Raw genomic sequence first — 12218 nt, forward strand, 5'->3', positions numbered from 1 at the left:
AGGGTTAGGGGTTAGGGTTGCATTAGGGGGACTCTGTAAAGTTCAAAGACGGACCGAGGAGCTTGAACTGTTGCTCCGGCTCATGTAACCAGAACCAGCTTCTCTACCTGGGGCTGCCTACACTTTATGATATGAGGGAGACAGAAATCCGAATCACAGCCCCTTCCTCCGCCACTAATTGTTCCATAAGCGATAGTGGATGGATTAAATAGTAACCTGGTGGAAAAGTAGTTCCTTAATTACGTACTATAATCATGGTTAAGCGGTTTGTGTTTAATGAGTCAAAGTGTTGTTATAAGTTACTTATCTCCCATTTACAGTGCTGCTGTGTATTTCGAGGTAATTACGTTCAAGTTGCCAGAACAGTAATCCATTTGCTGATATCAAGTTGCTCTTTCACAGCATAAGCCATAAGGACAACTTGATATTAACTCTTACCAATACATACGAAGTCATTTGTTAGTAATTAAGCCTGTTGATGAAGAAAATTACCTCCCAAATAATCTTGTAATTAGAGGATAATAGTGAGAGAATAATGAGGACAGAACAAACCGGGAGAGGGAACGTTTTATGGGGGCGCACCGGTAATTAAAACTTATGCAATATTCTAATTAGCATTTCCTTCTGTCTCGGCCTGTGTTTTTTCGCCAGTGACTGGAGGAGGGCCCTACACCCCAGATGGTCAACCAATGGGAGGGTTCGTTATGGACGGCCAGACACACATGGGAATCAGGCCACCTGGTAAAGACTCCTATCTCTTAACTCCTACGTCCCAGACACACACATACACACATGCACACGCATGCACATATGCACACATGCACGCACACACATGCAGGAATGCACACACACACACACAAACACACACACACAAACACACACAAACTTTTGAGTCCCTCAAACACACACCATGGACCTGACTGGTTCCCATTCACCCCTCCCCTGTCACAGTATAATTGACTCACCCTATCTCCCCTGCCCTCCCTCTCCCCCTACCTTGCCGAGACACAGTCTTGACCAGGTGTGACCGGCCACATTGCAATATTTGCATTGCCTCACCTCACTGACCCAAATAATACGTCTTTGTCCTCTTTATCTCTGTCCCCCTTCTCTTCCCCCATCCTCACTCACAACTCTCTAATTTGTCCCTCTTCTCTCCCCGTAGGGCCCATGGGTGGGATGGGCATGGGTATGGGCGTGGAGGGACAGTGGCACTACATGTGACCCTTTGCGGACTTAGCACAGAGCCCAAAGGGACGCACTGTAAGTATCAAGCATCCACATGAATGTAGACGTGTTTAGAAACATATTCTATTCATATTTACAATAAAAGTGACTCCAAAATAACAATACATGATTTACCATTCATTTCTATTGGGTACAAAATAATGTTAAACACAATCAAAACAAACAGCAAATGCATCCAGTTTGTAGAGTCACAAGCTTGATGTAATCATCGCGTACTTGGAATATGGGACGAAATACTAAACTTTTGACTACTTTAATACACATATAAGTGAATTTGTCCCAATACTTTTGCATTTCTAATCGGTTCACCCGATATGGATGAAAATACCCTCAAATGAAAGCTGACTGTCTGCACTTTAACCTCCTATTCGTTGTGTCATTTCAAATCCAATGTGCTGGAGTAGAGAGCCAAAACAACAACAAATGTGTCACTGTCCCAATACTTTTCGAGCTCACAATATCATGAAGAATGTATAAGGCATGCATACTAAGTGGTATGCTAGCACGGACACACGGAGAAAAAGTCTACTGTACATAAATGCAGCATAAAGCTACTGCCACATTGCAGCAGGATGAAAAGGCTGGCAAAAGCTAATTGACTTTGTCTAAATTAAATATGTATACGCCAGTGGTGTGACCAATTGATTTATTTGACTGGTCATGTGGACAGAAATAACGACCTTTCATTGCTCCCGCTTCTCACACGCGCTGTGGGAAAGAACTTGTTATGGCTGTCCACTGTCAAAGGGTCAACCGTCGAAAAAAAGAAAGCATAGTCTACTTCTCAGATGTGCATATTCGATGTTTGTTTAGAAGCAACCAAAGTGAATGCTCGATGAAAAGCCACGGTGCTAACGAATTTGTCACGTGAAAATTGTTAATGGGGTAGGAGGTGGCATCTGAAATCCTATGGAAACAGAAGTAAGACAGACATAGACCAAGAGTCAATCTTCCTCTGCCATCTTTTGAGTGATGGTGGCATCCAGCTCCCTCACAGTTACATTTCGGCCATATTGAGTGGCTAATTAAGGTAAAGTTCTCAAAGATTGCAGGGTCAATTAATCATAAGAGATGAGCAATATTCTTTCACGTCCCATTGAATGAATTGATCATTAACGAGGGACATAAAATGGTTTCCCCCTCTTATTTGATTAAGGGCTCCAGTTCCTTCATAAGATATTTTCATTAAGCCCGGCGAACGGGGAAGATTAAGCGAGCTGCTTACGACCGAGACTGGCTCGAGACGCGAGACTCGGCGGGTTTTTCTAACACGGTCACTCGGCGACATTACTTCGAACCAAAGTCAATTAAAGACTCCTCAGAAGGAGCATTACGATTTCTTCCCCTTGCGATTATCGAGCTTATGGGTCCTTGGGAAACAATGCACCTGTCTGTTCGGATCCGAAGCAAGCCATGCAGAAGCCCCCGGACCCCTCTGCACTGCAGAAATGACTGTTCTCTGGTCGTTTGGCCCCCTTCTTTCTTTTCTTCTTATTCCGCAAAATTAGCCAAGGCTGGGCAAAATCGTCATTTTCCCTTCCCAGACAATAGGCGATTACGGGCCCACAAATTAACGAGCGTACAGGATTATTTCCCCCCGTACAAAATGTTTCTCTCTACCCAGAAACCCCCTCAGGCATCCTTTGGTGAACTTCCTCACTGACCCCTGTGCGTCGCCCTAACACCGCTGGAGGCCATTGTTTAAAGGAGCCTCTCCACCAATTATTCGGCCGAGGTTTGCTAACATCGTTCCAAGGGGTCAGGGTTGCCATCTTTTGAGGGGAGGACCGGTAAAGGGACTCAGGAGAAAGAGAAGAAAACGAAAGAGAAGAAAGACAAAATAAGGCTTCGGGAGCGTTTAGCCTCTGCTCTCCATCGGGAAGTAGCGCCTGTTGATTGGGTCCCCTGGTGTCAGTGAAACAGAAAGGTGTCAGCCACGATGCTCTCTTGCTCAGCTGCAGAGTGCTGCACTCTAGCCGGCTCTAAATTGCTCGACCAATGGCCTCTTTTTCCTCCCTCCTCCTCTCCTTACCTTCATGAACACTGATCTAAGAGTTAGTGGGATAGGTGAAATCCATTTGTCCCAACATGTCACCCCATTGTAGTGCCGCTTCACTGCACACAACATAACTGCTTCACATGACCTATTCTTTATAGTACATGTCTCTGTGTGAGTTAAAGTAACAGTGCACAGTGCTGTAGTTTTAAACTAACACTACACAGTGTTATAGTGTTGAAGTAACACTACACAGTGTTATAGTGTTAAAGTAACACTACACAGTGTTATAGTGTTGAAGTAACACTACACAGTGTTATAGTGTTAAAGTAACACTACACAGTGTTATAGTGTTAAAGTAACACTACACAGTGTTATAGTGTTAAAGTAACACTACACAGTGTTATAGTGTTAAAGTAACACTACACAGTGTTATAGTGTTGAAGTAACACTACACAGTGTTATAGTGTTGAAGTAACACTACACAGTGTTATAGTGTTGAAGTAACACTACACAGTGTTATAGTGTTAAAGTAACACTACACAGTGTTATAGTGTTGAAGTAACACTACACAGTGTTATAGTGTTAAAGTAACACTACACAGTGTTATAGTGTTGAAGTAACACTACAGAGTGTTATAGTGTTGAAGTAACACTACACAGTGTTATAGTGTTGAAGTAACACTACACCGTGTTATAGTGTTAAAGTAACACTACACAGTGTTATAGTGTTGAAGTAACACTACACAGTGTTATAGTGTTGAAGTAACACTACACAGTTTTATTGCTAAAGTAACTTGTACACACTGGTGTTGTTTTCAATTTTACTCATTGTTTGTTTTCCCAGCAGACCTGCCAGGTATTCCCGAGGACGGCGTGTCCCATGGCGGTCGGATCAGCACGGATATGGGCATCGCTCTGACCTTCACTGGTGCCCCTACCATCACCTCTACCCTCACACCAACCAGCCCCATCGCTGGGGCATGATCTCTCAGTGTTGCCCCTCCCTCCGTGACTCTTCCGTGACCCAGCGATATCGATTGCGCTGGTGCCCAGCCCAAACTCACCACCGTCACCTGACTGTTTGTCAGTAGGGCTGGTGCCCGCCCCCCCTTTTCCAACTCCCCCCATTTCCTTCAAGTGGTTCAGTCTGAGTAGCTACTGTTGCTGAACCACCATCATGACTATGAGAGGCCTTGGAAACCCCCTCATGCCTTGTGAGGACTTCTGACCTTGTGAGGACTTCCCTTCAGGGGACTACAATTACTGGAGCTCTCCAGTGGATACTTCAATACTCTGTTAATTCAACCAATACAAACAAACACTTAGTCCTTCACTTTTCCCCCCTCTGCTGCATTGCATGGACAGTTATAGAGGGTGAAGATACTCTTGTCTTGGCAGTGGACTTGTACCAAGAGAAGAAGCCAATGTCTGTATTTACTGGGGGGTCTTTTTAAAACAACAAACACCCTGGAAACCATTCTTTTTTTATATAATGAAATTGTTGTAATTGTGGAAAATTACAATAAGGTGAGGCAATAGTGTCCTGTTTACAGTTTTATCACAAACTCTCTACGGACAAGTAACAATAACTATTGCAAGTGCTCTGGTATTGCTTTGCCGTACTATGCTGTTTTTCAAAAAAAGGACTTGACTTGTCTAATTCACACTATGTGTGTGAGTCTTTTCTCATATACTTTTATCTCCTACCCCCACGAATCTCTTTGCGTTTGAAAATAAAAAGAAATAACAGGACCAGTTTCTTTCAGTTTGCTGTATGAACAACACAGAAAGGAACCATTTCAATGCTTTGAGGTCCTGTCATACAATTTATATTATGTGGTAAAGAGCTTTGTAAACACTTAAGTAACTAGAGTGTAATTACAGATTTCCTTGCTACATGTAGCCTATAAGAGTAGTAATTACAGGGCTACTACACAGGTATGAGTGCAACTCAATGTAAAGTGCTACCAAAACCCCAGTTAGTAACCCGGACAGTTAGCAGGAGGGTACAGCTTGGTACAATACAGTGATGGGAAAAATTACACAGTAGATTTCCTGCCTAGCGGCTGCCCCCTTCCCTGCTTCGCCTGGGTAGCTCTGTATTTACTGACTAATTACTTTGTTTGACTCACCGACTGTGGTGGAAAGGGCTTATGCAGACATAGATTGTGTCCCAAATGGCACCCTACCCCCTATATGGTGCACTTGTTTTGACTAGGCCTCATAGGGCTCTGGTCAAAAGTGCCATATATTATATGGAATGTGGTGCCATTTGTGATGCATCCTCAGTGTTGGTGGTGTGGGTAAGAACAGAGAAGGGTCGCTATCTCTCGCTCTTTGGTTTCTCAGCTGCTGTATGAGGTGTGGCTGAAGGAAGCAGGCTGTTGAGGCCAAAAGGTTATTCTGCATGACGGACGCTGTTGTCACGTCCGAACCCCGACGAGAACAGACCAGGTGGGCTTTGAAGGTCCACTAAATGAACAAGCACATTGCTCTATCTTCTTGTTCTTGTCTTTCAATATCTTGGAATAATACATTATAAACTTACCTAGGACCTATAGTCTCTCAGGTTTGAATCACAATGTGAGAAAAAAAGGTTTAACCAAAAATAAACTGTTGTGGCATATAGAATGTTTGAGGATACTTGAGGATTTTTCTTTATTTTGGAAGAATAGAATATGAATTGAGGTTATACGGGGAAGCATAATGTGGTATAGATCTTCTGCATCACTATTACTAAAATATCTGCTGAAATGCACTTCACTGATATCCACCCCCCTCCAAAACTGTGGCTACTTTTACTCTTGCTGCAACTGGGACAAACAATATGCTGACACTGAAACATGGTCTTATACTATATATAGACAAGAGGCCTACTATTTATATGACATATTGTTATTGTGGCGTCCTCCAGCACGAGAAAAATGTAATACACTACACTATCCACTACCAAAGATGCTTAATAGTGAGAAGGCTCAGATATAAATGAGTCTTGCTTGGAATTTGAGGGACTGAAAATATGCTGACACTTACTAAAACATGATCTTCTACTATAGACATAGGCCTACTATTTATATGATGTCCTTTTGTGAGACTCTCCAGAGACAAATTATATCCACTATCCACTACCAAGATACTCAATAGTGAGAAAGGCCTAGCTAGATACAAATGAGAGTCTTCCCTGGAATTTGAGTGGGAAAAAAGAGATTTGCGTAAATCTGCCCCAAACACTTAAATGGAGTGATTAGTTCCTGCTCACGCTCTACTTCTCCCTTTCAATAGACGCACTCTCCCAATCCTCTGGGAGTTCCCTAGATACACCTTATTTCAAAGCCGGTGGCCACAAAAGGAATCATTTATCTTCCTCTTAAAATCAATTACTAATTTGGTTTGAGGACAGAAGGATATTGTGGAATTTTCAGTTGGTTATCGACTTTTATCAAGTGTTGAGATTATGGGAGAATGAGGCTGCCACAAATCTTATTTTTTTGCCACAAATGTAATTTTTTTTAAAGAAAATAGCACCATAATGTTTATGAAAATGTAACTCTTTCTTGTCAAGATTCCCCCCTCATCTCTCTGCTCCTCATGATTCCACTGCAAGTCTCACATTCCCGAGTGACATGTCTGTCTACTCCGATAAAGCCAATGTGAACTAAGTCCCATGTTTGACTGCCATCTTTAGGGGATTTTGGAAACTGCCTCCATCTGACTGTTTTTCCCAACTAAGGTGGCGTTCCAAATGGCACCCTATTCACTACATAGTACACGATTACATAGTACACTAGTGCACAATATAAAGAATAGGGTGCCATTTAGGATGCTACCTAAATGTGTGACGATACATCAGTAGCAGATTTCCTCCAGCTGAGGATTCATCATGCCACTTCGTAACCACTTCATTAAATATGCTTAAAGTGCTGTGTAAACAACAAATATAAAATACATAAAGTTTGTGTGGGGCCACTTTAGGGATTATGGTGTGTGGCAATTTCACTGTTGACTTATTACTCTGTAATAAATGAAGAACTAAGCTAAAATCAATCAACAAAGTAGTGATATACAGTGCCTTCAGAAAGCATTCATACCCCTTGACATTTTCTACATTTTGTTGTGTTACAGCCTGCATTTTAAATTGATTAAATTTAGATGCTGTGTCACTGGCCTACACACAATACCTCATCATAATGTCAAAGTGGAATTATGTTTTTAGAAGTTTTTACAAATTAATAAAAAATGAGTCAGTAAGTAGCACGGCTGACCCATTCTGTTTCACTGACACAACTGACACCCAGTCACTACAAAGATACTGGCGTCCTTCCTAACTCAGTTGCCGGAGATGAAGGAAACCACTCAGGGATTTCACCACTTTAAAACAGTTACAGAGTTTAATGGCTGTGATAGGAGAAAATTGAGTATGGATCAACATTGTAGTTACTCCACAAAACTAACCTAATTGACAGAGTGAAAAGAAGGAAGCCTGTAGAGTATACAAATATTCTGTTTGTAATAAGGCACTAAAGTAAAGAAATGAACTTCATGTCCTAAATACAAAGCTTTATGTTTGGGGCACATCCAACACAACACATCACTGAGTACCACTCTTCATATTTTCAGGCATGGTGGTGGCTGCATCATGTTATGGGTGTGCTTGTCATCGGCAAGGACTAGGGAGTTTCTTTTTAATAAAACGAAACGGAATAGAGCTGAGCACAAGCAAAATCCTAGAGGAAAACCTGTTCAGTCTGCAATCCAACAGACACTGGGAGAGAAATTCACCTTTCAGGAGGACAATTACCTAAAACACAAGGCCAAATATACAGTGGAGTTGCTTACCAAGACGACATTGAATGTTCCCGAGTGACCTAGTTACAGTTTTCACTTAAATCGGCTTGAAAATCTATGGCATGACTTGAAAATGACTGTCCAGCAATGATCAACAACCAACTTGACATTTTAAAAAGAATAATGTGCAAATATTGTACAATCCAGGTGTGCAAAGCTCTTAGAGACTACTCAAAGCTGTAATCACTGTCAAAGGTAAATCTAACATGTATTGAATACTTATGTAAATGAGATATTTCTGTATTTCATTTTCAACACATTTGCAAAAATTTCTAAAAACATGTTTTCACTTTGTTATTATTCAAATCTATTTAATCAATTCTGAATTCAGGCTGTAACACAACAAAATGTGGAATAAGTCGAGGGGTATAAATACTTTTTGAAAGCACTGTATCTAGTCCATCTATCACAATCTATCACAATTAAGGTTCATTTTAATTTAGAGCTATTAACAAAGTAATTTGTCACAAAACGTAAAACAATGAAACCCAGACTTAAACAGAATAAATCAAATGCACACAAATAATGCTAATGGATATCAAGATGAGGACTGGCGACATCTCAAAGCCAGTGTGTAAATAGCCTTTGTATTTGATGCAACTAGGATAAGCAGTCACCCTGAAACAATGGATGGAATCAGCAGGCCACGACCCCTGGGGCCCTAGGGGCCCGACATGCAGTGACGGATGACTTGGTCTCCTGAGGTGGGTCACTGCTCTGGGTCTCTATGTGTCAGGGTGCTGCAGGGGCCAAGGCATGGCCACCACCTCACCTCAGCCTGGACCTACCAGAGGAAAGAGGAAGAGGAGGAAGAGGAAGATTTCCACTGACCATGTAAATACTTTATCTGGGGAATATTTCATTTAGTTCACTTCATGTAAATTAAATTGTATGAAATTAATTTATGTTAATTTCAATTTCAATTCACTAAAATTCAATTAGATTCCATTCAAATGCATATCACAAGTTCAGAGCAACTGCAAACCAATGAAAGCTACGTGACTAGTTTTGACTTCTGAATTCTCCGTATAGTCACAAGCAGCGATTTCACAAGTCTTGACTAGTAAGGTCAATATCTCATTACTAATGTTGTAAAGTTCAGAAGTGAACATTCCGTTAAAGGTACAGAAGATTTTGACATAAAAATTCCTTGCAGACTGACATGCAACTATGGCATGCTGGTACAAGCAGCAGAAACTTCCAAAACATTGAGAGATTGTTAGGTTAAAGTTGTTATCGGGTTCCGAGTGATAGAGTGAGTTAGACTGACAATGTTATCTCTGTGAGGACAGATAGAGTGGCTTATATCTGTGCTGGTTGGCTACCCAAGGCAACTAATTCCTTTATGCCCTCAAGAAAATAATTTGGTCACTGTTTCAAACATGCACAAAAACAATCAATCACTCTTGTCTGTGTTACATGTACAGGGCCCGTTTTTGAAATTAAATGTAAGGAAGGCTAAACGAAAAATGCTAAATGTCCCAAAAAATTATGTTGAATGTGGTGCTACTGCGAAAAAGGTCCCGTACAGTCAGATCACTGTTATATATTTATTAAAAAAAAGAAAATGTATCAAATAAACCATTTTCCTTAACGATGCACTCTCAAATGTTTGTATAATTTCGGACAGTAGTTTTGAAAGTGGTGCTCACGAGCCAAAACGGACCCTGTTTTTTTGTGTACTACAACATTCATTTCGTGCAACGCGTTAAAGCTACATTATGTAACTTTTTGGGACACCTGACCAAATTCACATAAAAAAATCTGAGTTTTAGATCTGTGATTTTTATTAAAAGCAATTCTAAGAAGCGGTAGATCTAACCCTAATCCTAACCCTAACCCCCAACCTGAATAAACAAGGATACAGTGATGGATAAAGTACTGTATTGTCATACTTGAGTAAAAGTAAAGATACCTTAATAGAAAATGACTCAAGTAAAAGTGAAAGTCCCCCAGTAAAATAATACTTGAGTAAAAGTCTAAAAGTATTTGTTTTTAAATATACTTAAGTATCAAAAGTAAATATAATTGCAAAGATATACTTAAGTATCAAAAGAAAAGTACAAATTATATTAAGCAAACCAGATTGTGCCATATTATTGTTTTTTAGTTATTTACGGAAAGCTAGGGGCACACTCCAACATTCAGACATCATTTACAAATGAAGCATGTGTGTTTAGTGAGTTCACCAGATCAGAGGCAGTAGGGATGACCAGGGATGTTGCCATGATAAGCGTGTGAATTGGACCATTTTCCTGTCCTGCTAAGCATTAAAAATGTAACGAGTACTTTTGGGTGTCAGGGAAAATGTATGGAGTAAAAAGTAAATATTAAAAAAATATATAAATAGTAAAGTAAAGTACAGATACCCAAAAAAACTACTTAAGTAGTACTTTCAAGTATTTTTACTTAAGTACTTTACACCACTGCAAGGATGACAAGTTGAGATTAATGAAAGGCTGTTGGTGACTGGGCCATTTCTTACGAATTACTGAGGATAATAGCGGACGATATTGCCACTCCTATTCGCCATATTTTCAATTCGAGCCTACTAGAAAGTGAGTGCCACCAGGCTTGGAAGGAAGCAAAAGTCATTCCGCTACCTAAGATTAGTAAAGCCCCCTTTACTGGCTCAAATAGCTGACCAATCAGCCTATTACCAACCCTTAGTAAACTTTTGGAAAGAATTCTGTTTGACCAGATACAATGCGATTTCACAGTAAACAAATTGACAACAAACTTTAAGCATGCTTACAGGGAAGGACATTCAACAAGCACAGCACTTACACAAATGACTGATGATTGGCTGAGAGAAATTGTTGATAAAAAGATTGAGGGCTTTACACCCCCTGCTATATTGTGGATAAAGAGTTACCTGTCTAACAGAACACAGAGGGTGTTCTTTAATGGAAGCCTCTACAAAATGATCCAAGTAGAATCAGGAATTCCCCAAGGCAGCTGTATAGGCCCATTTTTTTTTCAATCTTTACTAATGACATGCCACTGGCTTTGAGTAAAGCCAGTGTGTCTATGTATGCAGATGACGCAACACTATACATGTCAGCTACTACAGAGACTGAAATGACAGCAACACTTAACAAAGAGTTGCAGTTAGTTTCAGAGTGGGTGGCAAGGAATAAGTTAATCCTCAATATTTATCAAACTAAAAGCATTGTATTTGGGACAAATCATTCACTAAACCCTAAACCTCAACTAAATCTTGTAATAAATCATGTGGAAATTGAGCAAGTTGAGGTGACTAAACTGCTTGGAGTAACCCTGGATTGTAAACTGTCATGGTGAAAACATATTGATACAACAGTAGCTAAGATGGGGAGAAGTTTGTCCATAATAAAGCGCTGCTCTACCTTCTTAACAGCACTATCAACAAGGCCCTAGTTTTGTCGCACCTAAACTACTGTTCAGCCGTGTGGTCAGGTGCCACAAAAATTGCAATTGGCTCAGAACAGGGCAGCACGGCTGGCCCTTGAATGTACACAGAGAGCTGATATTAATAATATGCATGTCAATCTCTCCTGGCTCATCACTACTTGTATTTCTGCGAGGTATTGATATGTTGAATGCACCGAGCTGTCTGTTTGAACTACTGGCGCACAGCTCGGACACCTATGCATACCCCACAAGACATGCCACAAGAGGTCTCTTCACAGTCCCCAAGTCCAGAACAGACTATGGGAGGCGTACAGTACTACATAGAGCCATGACTACATGGAACTCCATTCCACATCAAGTAACTGATGCAAGCAGTAAAATTAAATAAATAAAAAACTGATAAAAATACACCTTATGGAACAGGGGGGACTGTGAAGCAACACAAACATAGGCACAGACACATGCATACACACACATGATAACATACGCACTATGCACACACGTACACATGGATTTTGTACACATGGATTTTGTACTGTTGATATGTGGCAGTGGTGGAGTAGGGGCCTGAGGGGACACGGTGTGTTGTGAAATCTGTGAATGTAAAATTGTATAAACTGCCTTAATTTTGCTGGACCCCAGGAAGAGTAGCTGAGGCAGCAGCTAATGGGGATCCATAATAAATACAAATACAAATACAACTATGGTGCTATTCTGACCCTTTTTGTACTTCT

The 12218-nt window shown here is 40.7% G+C and overlaps 1 protein-coding gene across 2 annotated transcripts in view; it reads left to right on the forward strand.

Annotated features, from left to right (window-relative positions):
* LOC115177599 (homeobox protein Meis1) overlaps nucleotides 1-7290 on the forward strand; it is a 45412-nt gene extending 38122 nt beyond the window's left edge. The window contains exons 11-13 of one of the 2 annotated variants that reach the window (XM_029738483.1): nucleotides 652-741; nucleotides 1166-1263; nucleotides 4091-7290. In XM_029738483.1, the coding sequence (XP_029594343.1) occupies nucleotides 652-741; nucleotides 1166-1224 (149 nt within the window). In that variant the 3' untranslated portion in view covers nucleotides 1225-1263; nucleotides 4091-7290. The remainder of the gene's footprint in view (nucleotides 1-651; nucleotides 742-1165; nucleotides 1264-4090) is intronic. The other variant, XM_029738482.1, reaches the window with a different exon arrangement.
* Nucleotides 7291-12218: the final 4928 nt, after the last annotated feature.

The sequence above is a fragment of the Salmo trutta genome, chromosome 38 (genome assembly GCF_901001165.1).
Source record: "Salmo trutta chromosome 38, fSalTru1.1, whole genome shotgun sequence".
Classification (NCBI taxonomy): Eukaryota; Metazoa; Chordata; class Actinopteri; order Salmoniformes; family Salmonidae; genus Salmo; species Salmo trutta.